General features: G+C 44.2%; 1 protein-coding gene across 2 annotated transcripts in view; it reads right to left on the bottom strand.

Annotated features, from left to right (window-relative positions):
* Positions 1–22,632, bottom strand: part of TUT7 (terminal uridylyl transferase 7) — a 69,231-nt gene extending 46,599 nt beyond the window's left edge. For both annotated transcript variants that reach the window (XM_063454978.1, XM_063454979.1), the window contains exons 1-4: positions 22,517–22,632; positions 2,466–2,968; positions 1,375–1,553; positions 616–732 (exon numbers count right to left, since the gene is read on the bottom strand). In XM_063454978.1, coding sequence (XP_063311048.1) covers positions 616–732; positions 1,375–1,553; positions 2,466–2,940 — 771 coding nt within the window. In that variant the 5' untranslated portion in view covers positions 2,941–2,968; positions 22,517–22,632. The remainder of the gene's footprint in view (positions 1–615; positions 733–1,374; positions 1,554–2,465; positions 2,969–22,516) is intronic.
* Between the last annotated feature and the right edge of the window lie 2,188 nt (positions 22,633–24,820).

Below are 24,820 nucleotides of genomic sequence, written 5' to 3'. Positions count from 1 at the left end.
TTGGATTGGAGTCCATTCCTTCAAATAGCGAAAAAGCCTTGGGAAAAGAAGACATCCAGAGAACACCGTACCAGGCGCAGGCAGCTTTTTTTTCTGCTTTTAGCACTACTGTGGGCAAGCAGCAGGCTGCCACGATGAGTGAGAGAGCATGTACTAACATATTAGTGGTCCAGCACGTAAGTCAGAGCACCAATATTCCCAGACTGCACTCTGACTCACTGAGTGCTGGGACCTCGAGAGAGCAATTACCACGGTCTGCACACTCAACCAATTTGATTTTAACTCCCGCTAGACCACTGAGAACTAGGATTTTCATATTCAGATTTTAGAGAATGCATTTCTGCCAAGGGTGCAAGGTTACACCAAATAAGGCTCAGATTTAATTTTAATAGTAAAACTAGATATTTTAACAAGGTGAAAAAATACAGTATCAATTGCACTCAAGTGATGTTGGTGTCCATGGTTTGTTTACAATATGACAAGAGCAAGTCTGCACATTTGTGATGCTACATTTTTGAACAGGTCCCAGGTATTTAATCTAACAGCTGTGAAAACAGCCTGGTTTCATATAACCCAAGAATAGACACAGCTTTTATTAGCACTTTCCATACTCACTTTTACATTTCTCCTGTGTCTCCTATCCTTCGTATGCTTCTGCGCTGATGACAGAGAGTCAATGAGAACATCACATAGCTTACAAGTATAATTTGCTGAGGGACACCTCCGAGGACGCTACAATACAAACAGGATGAAAGAAAACTATTTTAGAGAGTTTGTGGAAAAATTAATTACCGCATAAACCAAACTGAAAGATTGCACCTCTCTTAATTTGGGGATCCTGAGACACCCCCCTCCCTCCCCCCCCCAAAAAACAAAACAAAATATACACCCCATAGTCCCCAGGAACTGGAAAACTCATGTACTTTCAATTTCAGAGCCTCTACAACATAAGTAATAGATAGAGGTCCCAAGTTATATCATGCGCCTCCTCCAGAGTTTTTGATAGTGTATTTTATTGACCTCATGCACACTTTGCATGTGGGAAAAGTACCCAGGGTATTTATTATAAGGGATTTGAGATTGTTCCTTAAACTGAAATTAAATTTAGGTAAACACAGCAATATTCAAAATGCTCTAAGTCTACAGAGTGCAAGAGACTTTGATATATGAGGATACCATTAGTTCACACTCCAGTAAGACCTCTCTAGTCATTCACTAGAATTTTACATTTCATTCAGATGGGTTCTCAGTCAGGGCAAAACCATGTTTGTCTCTGCACTCTTCCCCTCAACATACAGTTTTTATAAAGTAAAAGTTCGTGCCATGATGAAAATATTTCTTATTTAAAAAGTTCTACATCAGTGGAATACATACTCTTTTGAGCCTGTAGATACAGTCTTGCTTGAGGCCTTCCTCAGCCTCCTTGATAGCCTGCAATTCTGTCTGGGACATGGTTTCTTCCTCTTTGACTGGCGCATCCTGGTAGTCATCTTCATCGAGCTCGGACTGACAGCGCCTCCGCACATTCTTTGGTTTTCCTTGTAGCGAATGGTCTGTAAAGCAAGCAGTATTAAACAGATTAGTTTTAATATAAAACCGTAACAGAAAGTTAATATTAAAAAAAAAAAAAAAAATGAAAAATACCCCAACAAAAATACCACTACATGCTGGCACATAATCAGGGGCTGCTCATTCATGCTGTAGGATTTAATCTGCTCTCAAAGATTAGCCCAGGTTGTGTTATGGGAAATATGTAGTTCAGCCCCAGCAGCAGATATTATATGCGGTACTTCTGTGCAAGTCCATAACTATATTGCAGCTGCTATTAGTTTAAGGAGGACCAGTTTTGCTTTTCACATGCGGCAGAGGCTCTGAGAGCTGGAGAGGGAAGTACAGAAGCACAATATATGTCAGTCTGCTGTATTCACAAGTTTAATGGACTTTCATGGCGAGTGAGGTACAACTTCCTCCTTTGACTCTAGTCCCTGCAGAAGCAGCAGTTTTTTTGATAAATCTTAACCGGTATAAGGAGCAGTGTGCATGGACACGGACACCTTTCTGCAGTGCTCAAACTTTCCACTAGCGAGCAGAAACACTGATGTGTATGCAATGCTTTGCACTGACAAATAGCTTTAAGGACTGGCTAGTAGCATAGGACTTCAAATTTGAAACCCTACTTTCGGTATAGCTTATGAGACCAACAGGATCTAATTAAAAACAGAAATATCATCTGGCACCATCCCCTAACATTCCAAAGCAGCATTAGATGTCTTTTTGACGTACTATTACTACACAGTTTCCAACTCAAAATCTCACTGACAAGATGGGGTGGGCAGACATCTTAATTTATAGGTCAGCATTCCATCAGTGCTTGCATGGATATCAAGAACATATTTATTAGTTCTATGCAAAAAACAAAACAAAAACAAGACAAACCACTTGTAAAATATGAGCGCTGTAATTACCTAGTCCTTGACTGTGTGACTCAGATGCATCTTTAGTTTGCTTCTTCTGCCCTGGTTGCCTTATTCCTCTATTACTTCGCTCTTCAGCATCCTGCTTCCGGATATCATCTTCAACTTCGCGTGTGAAATCCTTTCTAGATTGACTAAATGTATGAATAGAGCCACGATCTCTCCAATTCTCTGAATAACCTCGCTGTTCCTCAGCAGCCCATCTCCGAACACCATTTTTTTGGTGGAAGACCATTCTGCCACTAGGACTCTGACTAAAATTTTTTGAAGTATTCGGACGAGGCCCGTTTCTGGGGTTGCTACTTTGTATTATTGGAATCCCTTTCTTTGGGAGGCCTCGCTGAGGTTTCTCCACATAGGTGTTTCCATGTGCTTCATTGTTTGCATAGTGCTTGAAAGAACTTCTCTGCAATTCTTCCTCATCCATAAAAGCACCCTTTTTAGTTTGTTTTGCAGCATCTCCCATTTTAAAATTCTTCAAATTGGGTTCATGCCTAATTGGGGAGAAGAAAAAAAAAATATATAAAATCAATAAAAACCCACAAGTTTCAATTAAGTTTTCAAAATCAGATCCAATATACCAACATAGTAAGCATATTAAGAATGGTTACAATTTATAGAAAATAAAAAAATGAAAAAAATGTTTGGACACTTTGCAACAGTAGTTATCCACATCTGGCAGCTTTAACCCTTTCAGAGTTTTTATGACCTTGTCCACACATACCCAGTGTCTGTTCAGTCTGTTCTCTTTAATCAACCTGAAAGTGGTCAACGGTCAGAGTTTTAAGTTTTCTTTAATGGGCTTCCATATTGCCTCAAAAGGTGACAGGCTCAGAAAAATCCAAAATTTGGCATATTTCAATGTTGTTTCCAAACCCTCCCCCCCCCCCAACAGAAATAATGTTCCTTGCCATCAACTCCTTTTTTTTCTTAATATGGTGGCAGTACACAAATGGAATGTACTACCCCATGTTGGGACAAGCAATCTAAAAGATTTAAGATTGTCACTCCTACTTACAGTTTAAAAACCCATGAGAAGGCAATTCCGAGGCAGTTAAGGGCAAGAAAGAAATAGAGACTCCAATCAAATAACCCCCCCCCCAAAAAAAAAAAATGAATAAAAAAAAAAAAAAAAAATCATGAAAATAATAATTTACAGTAACATTGTTTTGCCTAAAACATTGTGGCAGTACACAAATGGAATATAGCAAGATTCCAGGTAACCAAACGAAGGGCGGGGGATTCATGAAACTACAGCTTGGAGCACCTTATGCTTGAAAGCAGCCGAGGATGAATAGGTCTATCCTGTAATTTATAAATATGTTGAACTTTGACCACACAGCTACCCAGAAGATACATTCAGGTGGATAGTTGCTCGTTCTGCACAAGGAGGTACACATAGCTCTCGTACAGTGTACTTTAATTGAAAGTAAAGACTGCTAGAATTATATGACAACTTGACGGTTTCCGTAACCATCTGGAAATTGTATTTTTAGAGGCTTCGATAACTTGAAATTTCCCATTGAAATGAACAGATGGTTTACTTCCTGAAAGAAGCAGATCTATGAAGGTATAGCTGTAAAGCACTTCGGACATCAAAACTTTATCTGGATGAAAAATAGACTCCTCTGATTAAGAAAGGGCTTGGATTTCCACAACTTTCTTTGCCAAAAGACCTCAGGAGTAAAATAGCATAAAAGGATCTTTTAAAATCAATAAATTACATGCTAAATCTTAGACGAGGAAATAACTCAAAGCTGATTAAAATCCATCTTTAAAGGAAACCTGAAAAGCAATCAGGATCACTACACCAGTGAAGATCTTTTCCCCAGATTCTCAAATAAATATTTGATGTCAATTTCCTAATGGAGACCAAGAGCAGATTAAGTCAGCTGTCCTGAACACAGTAAGCTTTACAAATCAACCTTTCAGCAGCCATGCTCGAAAGGAAGAGGTTTGTTCTCTAGCAGAGGAATTTATGCTGGAGGCTTTCAGAATGTTATAGCCATCGTCCTTCATTCTAATAACCGACTTCTGTTGGTCAGTAAGGAATGATTGAAAGTACCAAGGCTTGGTCGGTCCTGATTTTCTTGAGGACTCTGGGAATTAAAGCCACTGGAGGGAACACATGCCAATCTGAAATCCCACTTGGATATTCTGATTAAAAAGTGCGGCTGATCCTGCCTGTAAAGGCAAGCGAAAACTGGCACTTTCCAGTTTTCCCTTCTGGCCATAAGGTCCACAACTGGTATAAACTTATTTTCGGTTCCCTATATATGTGTACAGCTGCTAAAACTTCTAATTCTCTGGGCACATCAGTTTATGAACAGAGGAGAGGAAGACTCCTGATTGTCTGTCGCCCCCCTGTTTAGATATGTGACAGTTGTGCTTATATCCGAATGGATTCTGACAGCTTTTCCAAAAATCCTTGGTCTGAAATATTGCAGGGCATAGAAAAGTTATTTTCCCTGAAGTTTGATGACCGGCTTGCGTCTTTCATAGATGCATATGGGACTGCAGATGTGCTCCCCAACCTAGCTTTGAGGCATCGTGTTTGTAAGCCAATCTTTGTGAATGAAAGAAAGGCCTCAAGAAGAAGCTTGATTCTTTTCACCAAGAAAGCGGTCTTCTGACCAGAATAGAAACCAATCTCCATATCTAAATCCTCTTCCTTTTTGGACCATTTTTCTAGGATCTAGATGCTCTTGATCATTTGAACGCTTGGATGGAGGATGTTAGAATATCCCAAACACTCATCACTTTCCTAATGGAACAACTCTTCTCTGTAAAAAAAATAAAAAAAAAAATGATACTTCCTTTCTAATTTTTCTCCTTTTATCTAGAGCAGGGGTTCCCAATTATTTTTTCCTGTGGAGCCCTTTGACCTAGTGTATCAACATCCTCAAATCTGACACACAGATACACACCTTGACCCACAGTGTGCGTGCGCATGTATTGATCTGTTTGTAGGTGCCAGTGTGAGTATCTGTATCTGTAGTTGTATGTGCCGGTGTGTGTATGCGTGCGTATGTATCCGACACACAGATACACACGTTTAAGTTTGCGGTTCACATCTTCAGTGCTGCTGGCTGAGGTTGGAGTGCTGCTCAGTCCCCGCTGCTCTCACTCCCCCTTCAGGCGGCACGCTCTGTCACTTCCTTGCAGCATCCAATACTACAGGGATCTGGTCGCGGTTTTAGATGACTGAGGTGCCTGACCGGACCCCTGTTTAGCAATACCCATCGGGTGGCCCAAAATCGCTGGAGAACCACAATTTTGTTCTCACGGAGCCCTAAGGTTCAGCAGAACACCAATTGGGAAACACTGCTCTAGAGTAAGATGCAGGGATGCTTGAGTTTAAGAAAACACAGAAATTGTACCACTATAGAAGGTTGGAGCTGTGATGCCAATACAACCATGATTTTTTCATAAATTGAATTTTAGTTTTAATATTTTTTTTGTAAATGTTTTAACTTGGCCTTTAGCAAGCAGTCATCCAGGTAGGACACTATTGATTTCCCTTTTTTACTTAAGTATGCAGGGAGATGGATCCAAGGATCTTCCTGAAAATCCTTGGATCCAAGGTTAATCCAAATAGAGCCTTGAATTGAAAGTGGTCGATTTTTCTTCACACTTTTATAGTGAATTTTAGAAACTATGAGGCCAACATCATTGGAACGTGCAAACAAGCGCCCTTAAAGTCCAGTGTGACCATGAAGTCTCCTTTTTGCAGACTATGTTCGGCCACTGAATAAAAAAAATAAAAATAAAAAAAATGTTTGTACAAGAACAATCTTTGTTTTGGAACTATAAATAAATGAGAATAAACACATTTGAATGCCTGACTTCTTGGAACTTTCTCCAAAACTCCTTTCTTTTGGAGAGAAATAGCTTCTGCAAGAAGAGAGAGATTTTGCTTTGATTGTGATGGGGGAGATATCAGAAAACGTGTTTCTGTAAACCTGACTTGTAACCCTCAGCAATAATTCTCAGTACCTATAGATTTGTCGTGGTCTACTCACATGCACGCTAAAACTCTAGTCGTCCTACTCTCCTGATGTCAAAATCTTATCTGGTCTATTGCTCGGTTTGTCAAATTTGGCATTGTTTTAGTGTCTCCTAAAGTTTCTGAACCAGTCTTTGGATCCATAAATTTCTGCACGTGTGAAATTTAAGATTCTTATACCCCGGTTCCATTAAAACATGTTTTGTGGGAGTGCTTTTTAAGCTTCAGGGATCTGTATGATTATCTCTTCCAAATGGTGTTCCTAACAATTTACTCCTTTCAGAAAGGGTAATTTGCAGAATGCCAATTTAGAAGCCGTGGCGGCCATTAGGATCTTGGCTACAGAGGAAAGAACCATAATCCAAGCTGATAATTTAAAAACAAGATTCATTGGTTAACCCCAAAAGTATGCACAATATGGAATATTTCTGTGCTTTCAACCAAACAATCCAAGGATTGTAACCAAAACATTCTTGGCATTTGTAACAGAAGCCCTTGCCATTGCTGCCTTGCATTGGAATCCAAGAGACTGAAACTCTTCTACAGTACGTTTTTGCTCACTTATCCATAGGGTCTTTTAACCCAGATACCTCACCAATCAGTAGTTTTTTGTAAAGCTGTGCAATGTAAAAGTCCACTTTAGAGAATTCCTTCCACTCAACATTACCTTGACGCTTAAAGAGGTCTTAAAAATGTCTGGAGATAGAAGTTCTCATTTCAGGCTTTCTCCACTCCTTCAAATTGAGAAGTTCCTGCGGAACACATAGGCCTTTCTCCATAGGTTTGGAGGATGAACCTTAGTTAAAAATTTAAAGTCACCTCCTTTGCAAATCTTCTCAGTTCGTCTGATAGGAATCCCATCTCCACACTACATGATGCACTTGAGTTATCAGACAGAAGTTATTGAGCATTCACCAAAAGATATTTCAGATCTTGATGAAAATTTCTCTCTTTTTTTTTAAAGTATGTACATGCGTCGTAACCGGAATACTGGAACTTTAAGAAGACTCAAATGGTTTGGGCCCAATTATCTTGAAACCAGATGAAGGGACCAGTTTTAATGGGACACTACAGGCACCCAGACCACTTCTGCCCATTGGAGTGGTCTGGGTGTCAACTCCCACACTACCCTTAACCCTGCAACTGTAATTATTGAAGTTTTTTTAAACTGCAATAATTACCTTGCAGGGTTAACTCTTCCTCTAGTGGCTGTCTAATAGACAGCCACTAGAGGGCACTTCCAGGATCATAGCACAGATTATCTGTGCTATAGCGTCGCTGGACGTCCTCACGCTGTGTGAGGACCTCCAGCGTCGCTAAAATCCCCATAGGAAACCATTGAAAAGCATGGGCATTAGGTCTCCCCAGCCGGCTGACGTGATGAAGGGGAGGAGCGGCGGCAGACATGTTGCTGCCTCTGGTAAATGAAATGTTAAAATGCTTATATTAGGGGCATCTCAATACCGGCACATCACATACTAAACTTGAGTTGTGCAGTTCAAGCTTGCTAATCTGCTCCCAACAGATTGTCCAACGTAAAATGTTAGAACGGCTAGGCTTGCAAAGTCCACTGTGTCAACTGCGATTGGCTAAAAATAATGCATACCACCCTAGACAAATATGTATATATTCTTTTTGCGGTGTGTAATTGGAGAGGCTTGATTGTAATACATTAGGTTGGCCTGTGTGTATTATTCTAATGGGCCTTCTCACAGCGCTGCAGCTATACAAGAAGAAAGCAGATATCTGTTGAATCAGTCCATGGCAGTTTGGGGTCTCAAGTACCCAAGTACCTGGAGCAATATCCAGCCTTACACCAGGATAGAAAGGATTAACTATACCTTTGTTCCCCCCTCCCTAAAACAATGCACGCAGTGCATTTGTGGGATCGCATTGTTGGTGGAACGCTGTGTGCAGGTGCATGACCTAAACCATAAGTGCGCCACCAAGACTGCCTCTACAGAATGCCAGAAACTTCACTCAGCAGAAAAGGAGGACATTCGTCTAGCGCCGTAACCCAATGGATCCGAGCACAGCCTCTCAGCTCTCCACTGATTCCTGGCAGCATCCAGTGTGTCTCAGCCTGCAAGTTTGCTTGTCCGTCCTTTGCTGGGATAAGAAAGAAACAGATTTGGAATTCCCCTTCCGCCCGGCTCCTCTCCTGCTACATCATACCAAACTTAAGACCACAGTTTACCAAAAATCCCCAAAGATCAGGATCTTAAAGTAAAAGTCTGATAACCCTTTACTGGAGACAGGATCTAGCTCTTCCCATGATTCTATGGCTTCCAATCCGTTTTACTGGCACTGCAGGTCCCCTCTCCCTCCCACCACCCATCCCCGGTTGCTGAAGGGGTGAAAACCCCTTCAGGTCACTTACCCGAGACCCCGCCGATGTCCCTCAGCGGTGGTTTCTGCTCGCTGCCGCTCCTCCCAGTGATTACGTCAGCCGGTGGGCGAGACTGATCCGCCAGCTGAGGAAATCTAATGCGCATGCGCGGCAATGCCGCGCATGCGCATTAGAGCTCCCCATAGGAAAGCATTGAAAATGCTTTCAATGCTTTCCTATGGGGAATTGAGCGACGCTGGAGGTCCTCACACAGGGTGAGGATGTCCAGCGACGCTCTAGCACAGGTTTCCTGTGCTATGGACACGGAAGTGCCCTCTAGTGGCTGTCTAGTAGACAGAAACAGAAAACTTCTGAGGCTATGAAGGGAGAATACATTCATACATAGTTATTATGGAGTTAAAGGGGAACAGCCACTTCTTATTTTTATTTATGAGATGTGCTGTATTTTTAATATTTAGATTAAAGATATAGCAATCAAGATCGCAGTTCACACAAGGCGATGCTATGTTGAATCTTGCAAATGAGGAGGAGAAATAGAAACAAGCAGTTTTATTTCTCGGTCTCTTGTCTGCATGCGATTGCTTGGTACAAAGGACAGAGTTAATGATTGACAGGGAGCGAAGATTGAGGTGCCCAGATGAAGGATAAAGAGTTATGAATTTCTACATTTAATTTTAGTTTTCACTAATCAAAAACACATCTTCTAAAATAGGGATGCACTTTTTTTTTTTTTTTAAATTGTTCAGAAGCTGATACGTGCTGGAACACCTTTTAGTATTTCTTCGGCAGGCAAAACCACAGAGTTTCAAATGAAAATTTATACTCCCATTAATTTGACTTAGATGCATTTAGAATACATATTGATTGAAGATTTAGGCAAACTTAATTCACTACAGGCAGAAGTTAGATTTAGTCATTAGTTTTTAACAGATCTACAAGGTAGGTCAACAAAAACTTGACTACAGTGTGCAAATGTGCCAGGATCAGAAGTTTATAGTTAATATAGGGAATGACAAACTGCTTTGCAAACTAAATATGCTCACAGAACATTCACAAAATAGTTTAAGCAACCACTTTGTATCTTTCTTTGGCAACAATTCTTTTCAGGTTTATTATAGTAGGAATTTACCTAAATTCTGTGAAAGCGGCACTATCATGCCGAACTTACTTTTCCCCAATCGATTCCTGTTCTTTTCTTCCTATCTGCTATAATTTTCTTTAAAACTTAAGAAAAAGTAGGGACTATTTCTCTTCTGGAGGTTTCCTACGCAGTGACCAGCGGAGGAGCAAAGTGTGCTTCGTTTCCGGTGGTAACAGCAATTTTCCAATGATCCTTAGCTTTCCTCCCTGTTCCCACAATGCTTCCTGTCAGTTAGACAGAACGCCGGCAAAACTGCCGAATTGCGTTCTAACAGTTTCTCCATTCGTGTTAGAACGCAATTTGGGACTTTGTTCGGATTGGAATTTCATTCGAATGAATTAAACTCCGATCCTATTCATTGCTCTAGCTGCAGCATCTTGCAGCCGCTTAGTAGATAGCTCCCTAATACCGTGGGAATTAGGAAGTGCTCTACTAAAAGGCTGAAAGACCTAAATTGGCCTTTCAGCCAAATTTACTAATACTAAGTAAAGATTACTTCGTATTAGTAAATAATATGCCCCTACTCGCTATACCGAGAGTAGGGGCATGTCTAGTAAGCAGTGAGCAGCCTGTGGCTGCTCACGAAAAACAAAACAAAACAACAAAAAAAAAACCACAAAACCTATTGTCCCCAACCCCTTTGCGACGGGTGGGAGCTATAAATCACAATGGGGGGGGACCTATTGTCCACCCCCAAGCGGCGGGTGGGGGCCCTAAATAAGGATAAGGGGGGGGGGGGACCACCTACTGTCCTCCCCCCGGCCCCCACCCCTGAGTGGTGGGTGGGGGCCCTAAATAAAAATCCCCCACAATCAAGGTGACTAGGGGTCCCAAGCCCCTTAGTCAATAATAAATAAAACTATCCCCTTCCTACCCCCCTCAACCTAAAAAAATTGTGAGGGGGATAAAATAACGAACCTGTAAAGAAAAATTCAACTTACCATTTGACGTCTTTTTTCTAAAATCTTCATTTTTCAGCCCCACCCCGCCCTGCAATTAGGCCAAGAACACTCTGATTGGCTGGTTTAAGCCAATCACAGTGCTCTGTGTCATTTTACACAGCGTGGGAAAATCCCAAAGAACTTTCCCACACTGTGTAAAATTACACAGAGCACCGATTGGATGGATTTCAAGCCACCCAATCAGAGTGCTCTTTCTCATCTTACACAGCGTGGGAAAGTTCTTTGGGATTTTCCCACGCTGTGTAAAATGACAGAGCACTGTGATTGGCTTAAACCAGCCAATCAGTGTTCTTAGCCTAATTGCGGGGCAAGGCTTTATAAGCCTTCCCCCGCCCTGCAGAGCTCAGTCTGCGTGGAGCCCTCCATGGGTGAAGATCGATTAATTTTTTTAGCGTCGGGTTTTTTCTTTTTCGTCTGGATTTTTTTTTGCGCTCTTTTTTTTTAATTTTATTTTAAGTTCGACGGGTATGATGTTTTTTTATTTGGCCTTTTTTGGGGCTGAAAAATGAAGATTTTAGAAAAAAGAAGACGTCAAATGGCAAGTTGAATTTTTCTTTACAGGTTAGTTATTTTATTCCCCCCTCACTATTTTTTAGGGTGAGGGGGGTAGGTAGGGGGTAACTTTTTTGGGGGTGGGTGACAAGGGGACCCCTAGTCACCTTTGATTGAGGGGGGGGCACCCTTTGTTTTAGGGCCCCCACCCGCCCCCACCCGTACCCCCCCCTCATTTTTATGGCCCCCACCCAACGCTCACGGTTGGGTGCGGGGGGAGGACAGTAGGTCCCCTCCCTGATTATTTTTATGGCCCCCACTCAATGCTCACGGTTGGGGGCGGGGGAAGGACAGCAGGTAGCTCCCTCCTTGTAATAAACTGAACGAACACCGATATTTGGTATTTGTTTGTTCGTCTGATTTTTTCTATTCATTCATTCAGCTTTCTGATGAATGAATGGATGAAATTCCCGTTCGTATGTCCAGGTGTTTCACTGGGCATGTGCGGGAATCTCACAGTCTGTCTAGTGTGGGCAGATGACGTGTCCCACAGGGACTTCCTCTACCCACACAAAGATGGCGGCGCCCTGAATATAGATCGGGGCAGAAAATAAAGATTAAAAATAGGTAATATTAGGGGCATTTGGGGTTGACTAGGGGGTCAATTGGATGTAGTGGAGGCGGGAGGGGGGTTAAAAAAACAAACAAAAAAAAAAAAAAAAAAACACACGGGATTCGGCCATGACAGTGCCGCTTTAAAATATCATCTTCTGACAAAATTACAATTTAAATAGGTACACCGTGCTGGAAAGGTCTGCATTCAATAAATATTATAGTTATCCTATTATTTTTCATGCAGCATATGGTATACTAGTCACACCAGAGGTGTATTCTGGTTTTGTGCTGCCCTAGACACAACAAAACTTGGGCACGTACCCCCCTCCTTCCAAATTTGTCTTCTTGACAGACACACGCCCTCCCTGATGGATGCACAGACATACAGTCATTGACACACATTGTTTAACCAACACATTTTCACACTCACTGACAGACATATATACACACACACACACACACACACACACACACATTTACTGACAAATACACACACTCCCACTCTTTAATGTCAAATCAATCAAGCCTCCCTACCTTTGGGAGCTGGAGCTGATTCTTCCCTGGGGTCCAGTGGGACTGGCAGGCAGGGCAGAGAGGGAGCTCTGATCCTCCTGCTCAGCTCCCTCACGCGCCTCTCACTGATGCTGGGGCGACGTCATATTCTGTCTCCGACATCACTGCAGTGCGCGCAAGGGAGCTGAGCAGGAAGAGTTCAGGGGCGAGTGCTCCTTCGCCATCCGCGCACAAACAAAATATATGCCAGCCTCGGGGGGGTCCCTGAGGTGGCCAGTCGGCCACTTCTTGAGAACAAGAGGCCGACCAGCGGTTTTGCCGCCCCCCCCCCGAAAGTGCCGTGCTAGATACAGCACAGAGTCACACAACTGCGCAGAGTCTATATACAACTGACGGACCGCCTTGCACCCCGACCGGGTACCTCAGTCAATCGCTGCTTCCTAGCACCATAAGCACTGCAACACCATAACCACCGTAATCCCCACAAACCGCCACAGCTTGGTTGGGGTCTCGCTGTCCTTCACCCACCCTGGATCCAAGAACAGGATCCAGCTTCCAGCGGGTAGACCTCCTAGTCCAGAGAGTGAATTAGGCTGCTCTTATAAGAGCAAGTGTTGTGATTCAAGGAGGTATAGTGATTATAGCTCTCCAATCCCCCAAACATGTACCTAGACTTCATAAAGGGTAAAAGGAATCTTTAATTGTAGCCACAACTGGCCTTTTATGACAGTCCCCATGCAAGGGGCACTTCCCCCAGGACCCAAGAGTAAAACAGTAGACATAAATACACAATCACATTGGCTCTCAGGTCCAGGACACTCCCATAAAAACAAAAAAAACCAAAGGGGGCATGGCCTGGCAGCTCGGAGAGACGGTCGCATGAGCTGTTAGCTCCTCCGTACATTGACCCTCCACAGCGATTAAACCAGCATTATTTGCTCCCAACCGACCACAGCAATCTGCACTGACCTTACTGCAAGACATGGCATCCAGGTCAGCAAAAAAATTAAAGCACAAACAAACTTTACTGCAAGTTCGGGCGCTCACCCCGCCACGTTCGCAGACCCAAGATGGCGCTGGCACACCGAGGTCGCCGACGGCCTACTCAGACCATAGTGACCTTACCTCGGTCTCTGAGCCAGTAGCAGCCCCAGCCACAGACCTTTCAATCCATAAAATGCTGAAAGCAATGCAAACTTCACTAAAATGGCGCGGGACATTAGGTCGGACATCCAAGCGCTAGGGGAAAGAACTAACCGCCTTGAGGATAAAACGGAGGAACTTATATCAGCCCACAACACCTTGACAGATGCCTACACGGAATTAAAAGAAAAGCTGTAACAACTTACCGAAAAAGTGGCGGACCACGAAGACAGAGACAGGCGCAGCAACATCCGCCTCCGCGGCATCCCTGAAGAAGTCCTACCCCAGGACCTCCAAGCATATGCCACATGTCTCTTTCAACATCTGGTCCCAGACCTTACACAGCACGATTTTCTCATTGACCGCATTCACCGACTACCGAAGCCGAGATTTCTCTCTGCGTCGGTCCCAAGAGACACTGTCGCAAAATTACATTATTATAGTACTAAAGAAAAAATCATGAGAGCTTCCAGAAGCCCCCACAACTTACCGGAGAAGTTCACAGATGTCCACCTATTCACGGATCTATCAGCATCCACGCTATCAAAGCGGAGAGAGCTTACCCTCATCACAAGAGCCCTGAGAGATGCCAACATTCTCTATAGATGGGGATTCCCAGCCCGCAGAATTATTCGGCGGAATGGCACAGACCGGCATGTTACCAACATCGAAGATGGCAAAAAGCTCTTGAAAGAATGGGACATACCCTTACCACAACAGCCTGACCGAGCCACACAAGAGGATCACCGAAGATCACCGAGAAAAGTCCAAAACGACTGGAATGTTGCAGCATCAGCTAAGTGATCATGCCGCGTTCATATTGCTTTAGGCCTACACTCCAGGGCAGGCCTGCCTGGTGCCCCTGCCCGCAAGAGTCACAGACTATTCTCTCCCACTGCAAAATTCACAGTTACAATTGTTAATTATTAATAATTTATTATTTGTATAAGAGGTTACAGCACGGACACCCAGAGGTATCTGGATAAGCCTTGCAGCAACGGTGAGGCCCCTGCTGTTTGGGACCGGCCGTTGCAGCGATGCGCAGAATCGCTAATTGTTTTCTCTCTATACAAAAGTCAAAGTTATGATTGTTAATTGCGGATTGTTTAGTATTTTGTGCATGAAACTCTAACTTGAATGCCTAAGGGGTGTCTGGCTAGGCCTTGCGGCAATGGTGGGGCCCTTGCTATTTGAGCCGGACCCGGCCGTTGCAGTGATGCGACACGCAGCCTCAGCTGGGTGGCCCTCCCCCGTTTACGTTGCTCCTAGCCTATACTCCAAAGCAGGTCTGCTTGATACCCCTGCCCATAAGAGTCACAATATGCTGTCTCTCTACGAGATTTACACCTATGATGGTTGACTACCGAATGCTCACTACTCGTATATGAGGTTCCGTTTTACATGTTCAGGGTGTATATAGATAAAGCCTTGCGGCAGCAGTGAGGCCCCTACTATCTGGGCCCGGCCGTTGCAGCGATGCGAGGGGTGGGGTTGCACACAGCCCCCACCAGCCCCTACCCTGCCCGCCTCTCTCACCGCACCATTCACCATACCAGAAATAGAGAAAACAGTAAAACAACTGCCTAAACACAAGGCACCAGGCCCAGACGGTTACACAAATTTGTACTACCAAACATTCACACACATACTATCCCCGCACTTAACCGCACTATTCAACCAATCCTTCGGGAGGGTATCACTGCCCTCTGAGATGCTGAGAGCACACATCTCTACCCTTCCAAAACCAGGCAAATCCCCCACACAATGCCACAACTTTCGACCGATCTCCTTGCTAAATGGAGACGTGAAGCTCTACGCTAAGCTCTTAGCAAACAGTAACACTAACTCATAATGACCAATCCGGATTCGTTAAAATGAGACAAGGTTAAGATAACACCCGAAAGATCCTAAACATTCTCGCACATGCTCACACTAGTCGCAAAGAAGGCCTTCTCTTGGCGCTAGACGCAGAGAAGGCCTTCGACAGGCTTAATCGGGACTATATGCAACGTGTACTCCAAGCGTTTGGCTTCACTCCACCAATAATATCTGGAATCATGGCTCTATATAACAACCCAACCGCACAGGTAGCAAATGCAGGCTTCCTGTCCAAACCATTTAGCATCACCAACGGTACCAGACAGGGGTGCCCCCTGTTACCATTATTGTTTGTTCTATCATTGGAACCGTTAGCGCATATCATTAGACACCACCCAGACATCAAAGGCATAGAAATAGGCCCAAACGAATACAAACTATCCATGTTTGCTGACGACGTTCTTATCACGCTGAGCAAGGTTACCACGTCGTTACCAACTCTAATGCACCTCTTAAAAGCCTATGGCAAGGTGGCATATTACAAACTAAATCAAACTAAGACACAGGCCCTGCCCATCGGACTCCCGCACACTCTGATCCGGGACCTTACACGGAACTACAAGTTTGATTGGAGGGAAGACCACATAACCTACCTAGGGGTCAAAATAGCGCCTACAGTAGAACGTATGTACCACTATAACTATAAACCACTAATCCACCTGTGTAAAGCAGAATGCCTTAGATGGAAACCGGTTAAATTGACATGGTTAGGCAGAATTAATACCATTAAAATGGTTCTTCTGCCAAAGTTGCTATATATATTCCGCCTCCTCCACATACATGCTCCACCCACTCTCTTTAAGCAGCTCCAACAAATTCTGTCATCATACATATGGGACTCGCGTAAACCCAGGTTATCCCACCGCTTATTGCAACAACGCACAATAGAGGGCGGTGTAGGCCTTCCGGATATATATACCTACTATAAGGCAGCCAACTTAGAAGCTGCAGTAAAACGGCATACCCCTAAGGGTGAATATCAGTGGGTGGATATGGAGACAGTAAAATCTGCCGCGACACCCCTGGTAGATACCCTATGGACTCCCAAAACACTTCGCCCCAAAGACTGAACCCCTGTTCCCAACCACATCGCTCACCTTGCATCACTGGGATGTACTAAGACACAGGCAAAACGCCACCTACAAATTTCACCCTCGGACACCACTGTCGGCCTTACGAGCAATCTCGCCATGGCTCTCCCTGAACTCTTGGGCCAAATTAGGTATTCACCACTTAGACCAAGTCATGCAACACAACCTTGTCAGGCCCTTCCCAGACCTACAGCGTGACGTTAAACTAACCAACTCCTCAATATTCCCCTACATGCAACTTAAAAGTATCATACCCACTCATGTGGCACAAACCACTACGGATGCTAGCCGAGACACAAAAGGTAATAGACACATTATATGACAGATGCTGGCAAACCCCAAACAAACCGAAAACACTTGCTCTATGTTACCAAGTAGTTTTGAAAACAGCACCACACTACTCTCCACCCTTTGTGGACCAGTGGCTCACTGACTGCGATGGGCTGATAACTGATGAAGTGGTGTTGGCGTCCCCCAATGCCCTCAAGGGTCTCACACAGTGCTACTCACACATAGAGGCCCACAGGAAGTTGGTTTACAGGTGGTACTTAACGCCCCACAGGCGCCATACCATATATGACTCTATATCACCGCTCTGTTGGAGATGTGGGGAAAAAAAGGGCACAATGTTCCACATTTGGTGGGCTTGCCAACACATACGCCCCCTATGGGAAGAAGCACAGTCCACCCTGCGGACCATTGGCGTCACGACACCACCGCTAGATGTACATACAGGGTTATTTCTTTCATACCCGCACTCGACCCCAAAGTCGGTTAAATGCATATTAGCAATCACGGCATTAGCAGTACGAAATCTTATAGCAACACACTGGAAAAGACAGGAATGTCCTTCTAAAACCCAATTGTTAGCTACAATCCATCATTACCACATATATGAAGGCTTGACGGCCAAAACGGCCCCACAAAGAAAGTCCTTTCAGACGGCCTGGGCACCATGGGCTGATTTTTGGGACAAGGGGAATGCTATCGAGGCAACGTAACACCAACAAAGTGGTTACGACAAGGGAATGTCAAGGGCACTAATAAGGTATATACCATCAATACCACGCCCACAGAGTCCTATACCCGGAAGAGATTCAATCCCCCATCAGATGTGATTGACGCTTCCACGCACAGAATGATAAACCCACCTAGAATTCAAACCTACTGTGGTGTGTATCCCAACTCTAGAACACACCCGAGCATTAATACTTACTATGACCTAGGGCTATACTGAAGTAACAAACACACTCCCAACACCCCTTCCCTCTCCCCTCCCTTTTCTCTTCCTATAACCCCCCATTGTTCATTCCCAGTTGAAAAGCCCAAACCCAAGCTGCAATGTCCTCTACCAGGAATGAGATGTTATGCATAGGCCAATCTGAGTCTGGTAAGGCTCGGCAAACTCGGGACACAATGTGTTATATATGGGGAGTAAATACATGAGGCCTTAGTGCTGTATACGCTATAAACTAGGTACTCTCAATGTATACTGGGAGTCCAGGTTACGCGGATAGGACTGAATGCAAGTATTTTTCATTTTTTTTTTCTTTTTTCTTTACTCTAGAGGCATGTTGTGATTGGTGAAAAATGTTGTACAACCTAACAACCTATTATCCTCCCCTTCTTCTTTCTGTACCCCATTGACTTTATGGAAAATAAAAATGACCAATTTAAAAAAAAAACAAAAAAAAACAAACACACAGACATTTTTACAATCCCTCCAAAAGTTAAATCCCATGATAGCCCTGATCTGGGCTAGCAACATATCCAAAAATCACCCAGATCAGTTCAGAGGTACAGGAATTTCCTGGAAGTCTTAATTTTGACCGACCTCCCGCATGGTCCATGCCGAATACAGTTCCAGAGAATCAGGGCTTGTGGTCGGTCTAGTTCGGTAGTTTAAAAATGAACAAACTACCGAACAGAGTCAATAGCTTGATCCCCTTGTTAGTGGGAATGTTTCCACCGAACAGCGCTTTTCCAAGTGTTGTGGAACCGACCACAGGCGATGCTAAAGTCCAGCGGTGTTCGGGAGTTTCTGTGTCAGTTTTCAGTTCCATGGAGATTCATGCCCAAACACCGCTGCCGGCGTTCTTGCGAACAAGATGGCCAGCACCTCGTGGTCGTCCATAAGAATTGCGGCCACCCAGACGAAACACTTAGTACACTACGGTGGAAATTCAGCTTAACAAGCTCCAGGGTGGTCTCTGGTTCGTGCGGCTGTTCGTTTCCTGAACCAAATATAAAATCCCACGAACAAAGTCTGTTCACAGAGGGTGTTTTTTTTTTTTTTTTTTTTTTTTTAAAAGGGCCCATAGTCTTTCGGCAAGAGGCTGGCCAGCAGTCCCCTCCAAGAACACGTGACAAGGCTCAGTTCGTTACAACAGCGAACTAACAAATATTTAAAGACAGAAATTTTGGTACTTGTCTCTTAAAGCACAGTCACTATTCTGTTCTAGAAAACTGAACCACCCGGCATGTTCTGGGTAGAATATAATGCATTAGAATATCTTTAAAAAGGGACACTATAGTCACCAGAACAACACCAGCTTATTGTATTTGTTCTGGTAATTATAATCAGTACCTAGGCTTTTTGCAGTAAACACTGTTTTTATTCAGAGAAAAGGCAGTATTTACATTACAGCCTAGGGAGACCTCCACTGGCCACTCTTCAGTTGGCTACGCTAGGTGCTTCCTGGGGCAGTGCTGCATAGTGTGCAGCACTGCCATTCAATGTCTCCACCCTCTCCATGGAACTTTCCTCAGATGCACTGATTCAATGCATCTCTATGAGGAGATGCTTACAGCCAATCCAATGCTTTCCACTTCGGATCAGGTCAGCCAAGGAGGCAGATCCAGCAGCAGTAGACTGACATAAAGGTAAGATTTCACAATATTTAAAGGGGCAAGGTGGTGGTTTGACACTATAGGGTCAGGAATACATGTTTGTGTTACTGACCCTGAAGTGTTTCTTTAATTCTATGTTCTAGTATAGTTGCATAATGAGGTCTGCATCTAGTTTGGCATTTTTCCCCAGGTAAAAACAGACTACAATGTGGCAGGTGAGGTCTACAAGATTTTTGTGCAGCCCTAACATGAAATATAAATGTACACACGTAAATACAGTCAATAACACAATGCAAAGTTCAAATGATTACAAAAGGGAAAGCAGTGGCAGTCAAAAAGATTTTCCTGGCAGGTAAAAGATATCAGTACAAAGTGAATGTAGTCATTCTTACAGGTAACAAAGTTAGAATATCACAAAAATGCTAAAAATTAAATAGGTGAACATAACAGGTAGGACTGCTCTCAGTCCCACATAGATTTTAAATGTATAGTCTGGACGCATGGTTATTGAGATGCCGTCCGGTAAATCCTCTTGTGCTCCACTCAGTTTACCATCACTTTTTAGACAGGCAGTTTTAACCGGTTTGTGACGGAACAGTTTAAAAAACGTAACACATTCATCAGGGAGGCCTTTTTGCTATCCTTAATGTACAGCCATTTAACACTTTCTCTTTAAAAAAAAATAATAAAAAAGAGGAAACATCCCAATGGATGTTCCATTTATTTTATATGAAATATTTAGGAAATTACACCATTACCTAGTTCAGACACAGCAAAAATCAGATACAATTGAGTGGAAATAGAAACATTGTTTCACTTCTCTTGGCCTGGTGAAAGGACAGAACATACAATGACTGACAGGGAGCTAAGATAGAGGCTCCCATGTGCAGGATAATAAAAAAATAAAAAAAAATAAAAAAAGTTAATTTTATTTTTCACAATACATATTTGTTAAATGAAGGGATAGATAAACATAATGGAAAAAAAACATGGGAAATGACAATTGCAGATTAAAGGAATACTTCAGCAATATAAATACAAACCAAACAAAGTGTTTTCCCAACATTATATTGTTACAATACCTATTTAGGTCCTGCCACAAACAGAAAATCCACAACATCGTGTGTTCTAAACTGCAATCATGTGATAACACAAGTGGAACAGTCACGAATAAGATTTTAGCACAACTCAAACACTTACTAAAAGTTAGCTAGGGTTTTGCATGTATTACTTTTCGTAATATGTTTATTGCCTTTTTTGCTCTAAAGCAATGCCAGGCATCACATGTAAATTGCATCATTACTGACTTTATAAAGCACCAACATATTCTGCAGCACATTAACCATTGCAGTGACATGTCTGCATGCAGCGTTATTGACTGAATGCCCAAGCATTAAAACAAACAGCATTTTTGGGTCACCTGTAGAATCATGGTTGACTATGTCCCATGAATAGTGTGTGAAGGCACGGGGTTTATCACTACAACTGCACATTTACCTCTGTAGACTGGTCATCCCCAATAAAATGTTTCAATGACATTCACTTAGGAGAGGGATGACACAAATGTACTTCTAGACTAGTGACAGTCTGCCTTTAACCCCTTAAAGGGACACTGTAGGCACCCAGACCACTTCTGCTCATTGGAGTGGTCTGGGTGCCAACTCCCACTACTCCTAACCCTGTAAGTGTAATTATTGCAGTTTTTTTTATAAACTGCAATAATTACCTTGCAGGGTTAACTCCACCTCTAGTGGCTGTCTACTAGACAGCCACTAGAGGTCTCTTCCTGGTCCATAGCACAGGAAACCTGTGCTAGAGCGTTGCTGGACATCCTCACACTGTGTGAGGACCCCCAGTGTCGCTCAAATCCCCATAGGAAAGCACTGAAATTTGTTTTCAATACTTTCCTATGGGGAGACCTAATGCGCATGCGCGGAATTGCCGCGCATGCGCATTAGGTCTCCTCAGCCGGTGGGCGGGATCAGTCTCGCCCACCGGCCGACGGAGCCAGTAGGAGGAGCGGCGCAGAGGAGGAGACAGCGACGAGGGACATCGCCGCTGCCTCAGGTAAGTGACTGAAGGGGTTTTCACCCCTTCAGTAACTGGGGATTGGTGGGTGGGAGGGAGAGGGACTCTCCAGTGCCAGGAAAACGGATAGTTTTCCTGGCACTGGAGTTTCCCTTTAAGGACACATGACATGACATGACATGATTCCCTTTTATTCCAGAGGTTTGGTCCTTAAGGGGTTAAGGTAGCAGGCCAGCTGCTGAGTGTGTGCTGCCATCAGAGGTCAAGCGCTCACACTTCACATAAACAAAAAGGTGTGACCATCCTTTGGGACCATTCCCTCTTATAGATGATGATGACCTGCCAACTTTCCAACAGACAGGAAAAAAAAAAAAAAAAAAAAAAGGTCAAGGGTAAAACAAGACTAAGCAGATGCATGCTTGCAGGAGAGGCTAACAGGGTTATTCAATAAACGTTAAATATTATTTAACTGGAATCAAAATGGAAGTCACTAAAATTACCCATACCCCAGTATTGGTTTGACTTGATTTAACATGAACTTTGTAGGCAATGATTCCAATTCAATACAAAAAAAAATGGACATAAAAATAGGTAAATCTTCAGAAGGAGCAGATCTTCCTGGACACCTGGCAGGGCTGTCCAAAATATACACAAATATAATATAATATCAGGACAATCACCGATCTCTGAGTAATGAATTATGAATCAGGATAATGTTGACATCTGACACAATACACAGCATGGGGGTTTCTAATGGTGGGAGCACAATATCCGGATACAATGGCTGAATATTAATTAATAAAATACATTGCTATTCTCCATGCTGAGCCCTGGGATAGGAATAAATACCCCCACCGCCCCCCGGACAGAGCCAGCTGGCAGGACAGACAGACAGGGTGAAGGTGGGAGCACAGGGTCAGTGAGGGGGTACACACAGAGCCCCTCCCCCCCCGGCCTGCCCCCCGATACTGACCGCCCGGGCCGATCCTCTCTGTGTGTATTGTGTCTGTCTGTAGCGGCTCCTTCCAGCCCGGCTTTTAACTACCTATCTCCATCATGCCTTTCGGCAGCCTCCGCCCGGAACCAGGAAAGCGGCGACACAGGAAGAAATCCTCGGATTAGCATGTAAGACCCTCCCCGCCGGCAGCCGGACCGGCTCACACTGCGCATGCGGCAAACTGTCATCTCCCGGCACTGACACCGGGCACACAGTGCGATATACCGGGTATTATACCGGGCACACAGTGCAATATACCGGGTATTATACCGGGCACACAGTGCAATATACCGGGTATTATACCGGGCACACGGTGCAATATACCGGGCACACAGTACATTATACCGGGTATTATACCCAGGGCCGGCATTAGGCCTTTTGGCGCCCTGTGCGAAAAATCTTCACAGCACCCCCCCCATATCTATGTATGATGTAATGTTTGTGTTGTCTGTGTATGTGATAGTTGTGATGACTGTGTGTGGTATGTATGCTATGTGTTGGATGTGTGTGATACTTGTAATGGGTGTATTAACAGTGTGTGATATGCGTGTATTAGTTGTATGTGATATTTGTGCTAGGTTTATTGCCTGTGTGTGATGGTTATTTAATTGAGATAAAAACATGCATTTAGGCCTGTGTGTGAATGCAGGTGTATATTTTTGCAGAGTTATGTGCACACAGTCCCACAGTCAGATGCACACAGCTATACGTATACACTATCAAATCCACCACATGCACATAGTCGCAGGCAGATAGTCACATACACAGGATTAGGCAGACACACACAGGTACAGGCAGTAACACACATACAGTTACAGGTAGATAAACACACACAATTACAGGCAGACAGCCACACACACACACACACAGGCAGACAGCCACACACACAGGCAGACAGCCACACACACAGTTTTACACACACCACCCACACATACAGTCTTACACACACATACTTATATGCAGACAGTCATGCACACACACACAGGCAGACAGTCACACAGACACACACACAAACACAGACAGTCATACACACAGACACACACACAGGCAGACAGTCATACACACAGACACACACACACACACACACAGGCAGACAGTCATATACACACACACACAGGCAGACAGTCATACACACACAGACACACACACACAGTCATACACACACAGACAGACAGTCACACACACAGGCAGACAGTCATACACACACACAGACACACACACACACACAGTCACACACACACACACAGGCAGACAGTCACACACACACACACAGGCAGACAGTCATACACACACAGGCAGACAGTCATACACACACAGGCCGACAGTCATATACACACACACAGACACACACACAGGCAGACAGTCATACACACACAGACACACACACAGGCAGACAGTCATACACACACACACACAGTCATACACACACAGGCAGACAGTGTCACACACACACAGGCAGACAGTCATACACACACACAGAGCCATACACACACACACACAGACAGTCACACTTATACTGACAATCACACATAGATACCTCTGTTCAGTGTGGAGACTCCTTCCCTTGCAGCAGTTATGCAGCAGCTTTAGTTCCGCCGGCCATGTGTGAGCTGTGTCGGCCACACGGCGCCCCCTGCTCCATGGCGCCCTGTGCGGCCGCACAGCTCGCACACCCCTAAGGCCGGCCCTGATTATACCGGGCACACAGTGCATTATACCGGGTATTATACCGGGCACACAGTGCAATATACCGGGTATTATACCGGGCACACAGTGCAATATACCGGGCACACAGTGCAATATACCGGGTATTATACCGGGCACACAGTGCATTATACCGGGTATTATACCGGGCACACAGTGCAATATACCGGGCACACAGTGCATTATACCGGGCACACAGTGCAATATACTGGGCACACAGTGCATTATACCGGGCACACAGTGCAATATACCGGGCACACAGTGCACTGACACCGGGCACACAGTGCAATATACCGGGCACACAGTGCATTATACCGGGTATTATACCGGGCACACAGTGCACTGACACCGGGCACACAGTGCAATATACCGGGTATTATACCGGGCACACAGTGCACTGACACCGGGCACACAGTGCAATATACCGGGTATTATACCGGGCACACAGTGTAATATACCAGGCACACAGTGCAATATACCGGGCACACAGTGCACTGACACCGGGCACACAGTGCAATATACCGGGCACACAGTGCACTGACACCGGGCACACATTGCAATATACCGGGCACACAG

This window comes from Pelobates fuscus, chromosome 5, assembly GCF_036172605.1.
Source record: "Pelobates fuscus isolate aPelFus1 chromosome 5, aPelFus1.pri, whole genome shotgun sequence".
Taxonomy (NCBI): domain Eukaryota; kingdom Metazoa; phylum Chordata; class Amphibia; order Anura; family Pelobatidae; genus Pelobates; species Pelobates fuscus.
The sequence above is the reverse complement of the archived record's forward strand: the minus strand, read 5'-3'. Positions and strand labels throughout refer to the sequence as shown.